Genomic DNA, 5,296 nt, shown 5'->3' with positions numbered 1-5,296 from the left:
CATGGAGGGAAATATATTTTTCTGTTTTTAAAATTTGTTTTTTTATTGAAATAAATGTCTTATGTCATTTCAAATTTTCAATGTATATAAATGTGACTCATCAATCATCATTATCAATTATTAAACAATTAAATAACTACCTATGATGCGTTTTAAATTCTTATGATTATGTTGTATCATATATTGATTATGGAATGTAGATTATGGATTATGGAATAGAACAGACTAGTCGAGGATCCAAAGAGTCAGAGACTACTTATATAGGGTATGAAGTCAAAGTACCATTTTAAGTTTAATTCAAAAAATAAAAAATAAAAAACATATTTCCATTATCTTTAAAAGGCCTTAAATACTAAGTTACAAAACCATATGACCATCAAAACCAACACAATCAAAACCAACACGAGAAAAAATAAATAATCTCCACGAGATCTGATCTTTCTGTTTTTTGAATCAACGACATGGGAGAGTGAGATCTTAAATCGACCTTTCTTGGAGCAAGCCCGCACAAGAGTGATATGTTTTAAATTAGACCGTTACCCCCGGAATCTCAGATCACTGCCCAATTCGTCTATTTAACTTTCCGAGAAGGAATTTCGGCCCCAAACCGTTTGGCCCCGTTTCTAAGATTCATGGATTGCTCATGATGGTTGTGGTGAAATGGTTTGCAGGGACTGGAATAAGCGTAAACCACCGCTTCCTCTCTTTCAGCCAACCTTAAGAGCATCAAGTGTTTGGGAATTTGCATCAGAAGGTCAAGGAGACCGAAAAGATAACCTCATCTCCATCCGACTTCATCTACCTCGAGACCCTTTTAATAAACAACTGGTTGTGGCAGAAAAGGACGCTAAGGAGAAAGTTCTTAAAAGTTTTAAGGGTCGAAGAAGCTTTCTTGAAACAAAAATCCCGAGTTACATGGTTGGGGTGATGGGACTTGGGATAATAGTTATTTCCATAAAACAGAGAACTGCAGGCAAAATTTTAACAGTATTCTTGAGGTGATGACAGATGATGGGGAACCAAGTTTGATCAAGGAAGAGGCTATTAGATACTTTGGCTACCTCTTTGGGCATGCCCAGCATAGGGAAGATGATCTGATGGAAAACCTCCCCTTAAAAAATTCCCTTTCAGATGCTCACCAGGATGCTCTCATGTTACTAGTGTCTACAGATGAAGCAAGAGTTGTGGTGTTCTCTTCTTCTGACAGCAAAGCCCCCCAGTCCAGATGGGTTCGGTGCCTGCTTTTTCAAATCATCCTGGGAGGTCTTTTTAGATGATGCCACTACTGTTGTGCAATATAATTCTTCTCCAGCTCCATCGTGACTAGGTCAGTCAACTCCACCTCCATTACCCTATGCAATTTGATCTACAAATTCATTTGTAAAGATTATAGCCATCCGGTTACATTCAGTGGTGGGGCAGCTGGTGTCTTATAATCAATCTGCTTTCATCAAGGGGCATTCTATTGCTGATAACATCCTGGTGTGCTATGATGTTGTGAGAGTTATGGATAGAAAAAATAACAATTCTAGGATGTCCTCAAAATTGACCTTCACAAGGCCTGTGACACCCTCGGTAGACCTTTTGTGTATGCTTTTATGGCTCAAATGGGATTACCCACTTGATTCATTGGCTGGGTTAAGTCTTACTTCGAGACAGCTATGTTTTCTGTGTTGGTGAATGGAATCCCTACAGGGTTTTTCGTCGGAGGCCGGGGAATTAGGGAGAGGGACCCTATGTATCCTTACCTGTTCATCATTGCAATGGAAGCTTTCTCATTTATGCTTCAGAAACAGGAGTTGGGTAGTTAAAACCTTCGGGGGATATGGTAACATTGGAGATATTGGTAAGTTTGCATTATGGGCTATTGTCTAGCTACCATGTTTGGAAGGAGAGAAATAGTCGTCTGATTCGTAACAAGACAAGACCAAGGCCAGCCATTGTCCCTGACATCTGATCTGATATTTGTGAGGAATATGTCATTCCAACATTTTCCAAGGGAAGCCATCAGGCCGGAATAGTAGGCTTATGGATCATTGGGATGTTTCTATGGTATGAATGATTCCGTGTAGCCAAAGTGCTGTTAATAGGGAGTATCTTACGTCTTGTTTTCTGGTTATAAGCCCCCTTAATTAGGGGCCTTGTCCTTTAGGGCACTTCTTCCTGCTTAAGGGTCAAGGCACCTTTCCCTGTACAATTTTCTTCCCTTTTGAATAAATTTGATGATACATGGAAAACAATTTGTAATTAGACATTAACAAAACAACAACTATCTTATCAACAAGGTAAGTATATTAGAAAAGAGGAAGGTGGCTATAAAATAACATGTAGATGGTATATCAGAAGGTTGCAGCAATTCTAGTGCTTTCTGATTATTTTCCTTCCAGTCTCTTTGTCTGGGTCTGGAGACACTGATTCTCTCCTAGACCTTTGCATTTGTAAGCAAAAACTCCACCTAAAATTAGCACTTCTCCCTATGGCTATATTTTGATAATTTATGGTATGAAAACTGCAACACTCTTCTCAGTCATCCACATTAAGCTTCTTGAGATATTATTTGAGCTTAAAGGCGAAGCATACACCTTTCTTTCATAGCTTTAATGCATCAAACAACTAGAACAGTTTTAATATATGACTTCAACCTTCCCTTTGCAGTTCATAAAAAACAAATAGATACAATTTGAGTACAATGAGGTTTTGTCTTTGCCTTTTCTTTATAGTTCTAAGTCGCAAACCAACTAGATCAACAAAGAAGAATCAAAAGGAAAATAAGAACAGAAATTAAATAAGTCACAAAATCCAGTAGATGGTTTTCCCTTTGGTTCCTTCAATGTCCTTTCTACTGATGTCTACCATGAAAATTTGAGCAAGAAAGAACCTGTAACAATTTCATTCTTCCCATTTGCCGGGTAGGTCCGTAGGTTCAAACTGTAAATTCAAGTAATGGATAACACAGATTGTTTTAGTAAACTTTAATAGACAATATTTCACAGTAGACATCAAACTTTGAATTGAGATATATAGCATGTCGAGGCAAGTACATAGTCATCATAGATCTTGCGGTTGTGGTACACACAATGAAGATTCTGTGAAGGAGACTTTCACACCTTTAGAGTTTTGCTGCTGGAACCCGTATCTATAAATAGAGTCTCAATGTTGGGAGAAATCCACAGCAAACTATCAATAAGTTCTTCATAATTCATTATTGGTTCTGAGGATGTTGTTAGCTGCAAGTGCTTTAGATCAAGTAGTGGAGGGATTGTACTTTCCCTTAATTCTTTTGGAATGATGAACCTTTCTGTCTATGATGAGGAAAGGATTCCCAAAATAGGGGGGGAAAAAAAAGTTATATTTGGAGCAACATACTATATATCTGAGAATATGAAATAAAAATAATGGATCTTGTATTCCTATCCATACCTTATGAGCCTTGCAACATATTGTTAGAATTTGGGCATGACCAAACCACCCAAGAATCTCCCTCAATTCAGAGAACCAAAGAGAATCAACAGCAATAGGTTTTAAATGAAGTTTCACATGAAGTTTGCAAGAAGTGTTCATGAGAGATATTTGCAACATCTGACCAGTATAATTGAATGAAATGAGTTTTGGAGCATCAATCCCAAAATCAACCAGATTCATGCATTTGAACACCACTAAACTTGCAAGCCTCCCATTATAGAACTCAAGTTTTCTTGGCAATCCACAGCATACCACTTTTAGATTCTCAAGGAGGTGAAACTTGAAAATCAAGTCTTGAAATATCTCTTCTGCTATTGCAAGGCTCTGTAGTGATAAAGATCTCAGCCTTGCTGCATTGATTTGAAATTTTGACTTGGTAAACAGGTGAATATGATCATATAGAGCCAAAGAAAAGGATTGGAGGTTTGGTGTTTCTAAACCAAACTTCTTGAATTGAGGCAGACACTCCACTGTTAAGGTCTGTAGTTGAGAACTAGAGCAGTAAAAATCCTTCAAACCACTGCAACGTTTTAAAATCAATGTCTCAACAAGCAAGCAAGTAGACAATAAATTTTGGATGATCCCATCTTCTGCATGTATTTCCTCCAAAGATAATGTCTTCAGACAAGGAAGCTTTACTTCATTAGAAGGCACCAAAATACACCTTCTTAACTTTAATACAGTAGAGACTCTGTTGTAAAGATGCTCTGTGGCAAACTATAATAAAACTTATATTTGTCGTCAACAAAATGATGGAGTAGTATACAAGTATCAGTTGACATGTTGAGATCTAGCTCTTCAAGGTTGCCTTTTTTTGCAAATTCTATCCATGTGTCAATGCATGAAGAAGATATTTTGAATTTTTCAAAGCTCAGATCCTTCATACATAGCTTGAACTTCTTAATGTTCACATGTGAGCATTGCTGCAGAGAATTTTCTACGTAATCGATGAACTCTTTGCGCGAAGGCCAGAAGGTCTCATCAAAATCCAGAACAGGGAAGCAAGCCCAAATACTTAACCATCTCTTCGACAAGGTGGCTGTTCGAGCTGCGTACTTCGTATCTAAGAAAGCAAGGATCTTGTGTAAAATCTCTTCAGGTAATTCCGTAATCCTTTCCTTGTGTTATCTGTTCCTTTTTCTTTCATAGTTTTTTTGCTTCCACCTTCTTTCAATCCTTTATTTTCCACACTGAGAAATTTTTGTCAAACAATTAGCAGCAAAGTTGAGAGATGATATTTGAACAAAAAATAAAGGTAGGTTTCTGTCTAAAGTAATAATTGAGAACAATTAACTTGAATAATGTAATGATAATTGCCAGGGTTGTGACATAGAAGAGTGCTAATCAGTAGCTGGATTTCAATTTGATAGCTGACAACTGCCATAGCTTCTACGACTTATCTTTCAATGATATTCCAAATCATGATTTGTAATACTATGTATAATTTAAACGAAAAAAAAAAAAAAAAATCACACTCAAACATGCATTATCATTTATTATATGATAAAAAAATGCACATAAATTCATGATTGTCATAAAATGTTATCCCATGGTATTGTGTATCTTAGCCAAATAAAAAGGATATGAAATGGAACTTATGGATTATCTAAGAACCCACATGTTTTCACTCATTTTAGTCATGGTATCAGATAAAAAGAAAAACTAATTGCACTTTTTTAAGACAAACAACATGAAAAGAATGGGCTGGAAACATTGCATTTATATAAAGACTTTAGATTTCTACATAATAGTTGTGCAAGTGCATCTCTAGGAGAACCAAATAAATAATTGACGCAAATTATTCTATCATACCAGGTACATTTGTAAACAGCAT

At 36.5% G+C, this 5,296-nt stretch overlaps 1 protein-coding gene across 1 annotated transcript; it reads right to left on the bottom strand.

The window, feature by feature from the left end:
- Positions 1 to 2,861: 2,861 nt before the first annotated feature.
- Positions 2,862 to 3,824, bottom strand: LOC122093409. Its single transcript, XM_042663748.1, has 3 exons — positions 3,421 to 3,824; positions 3,108 to 3,302; positions 2,862 to 2,928 (listed from the first exon to the last, which is right to left on the bottom strand). Exons 1-3 carry the CDS (start codon positions 3,640 to 3,642, stop codon positions 2,890 to 2,892), a joined length of 456 nt encoding a protein of 151 aa, XP_042519682.1. The 5' UTR covers positions 3,643 to 3,824; the 3' UTR covers positions 2,862 to 2,889.
- Between the last annotated feature and the right edge of the window lie 1,472 nt (positions 3,825 to 5,296).

Source organism: Macadamia integrifolia, chromosome 11 (assembly GCF_013358625.1).
Source record: "Macadamia integrifolia cultivar HAES 741 chromosome 11, SCU_Mint_v3, whole genome shotgun sequence".
Classification (NCBI taxonomy): Eukaryota; Viridiplantae; Streptophyta; class Magnoliopsida; order Proteales; family Proteaceae; genus Macadamia; species Macadamia integrifolia.
Note: the sequence above shows the minus strand (reverse complement) of the source record. Positions and strands in the feature narration are given on the sequence as shown.

Coding starts and splice junctions, on each gene's coding strand:
- LOC122093409 (XM_042663748.1), bottom strand. CDS start 3,642: ATGAATCTGGTTGATTTTGGGATTGATGCTCCAAAACTCATTTCATTC. Junction 3,303..3,420: donor TATGTTGCAAGGCTCATAAG/GTATGGATAGGA, acceptor TCCTCATCATAG/ACAGAAAGGTTCATCATTCC. Junction 2,929..3,107: donor CCAGCAGCAAAACTCTAAAG/GTGTGAAAGTCT, acceptor TTGAATTTACAG/TTTGAACCTACGGACCTACC.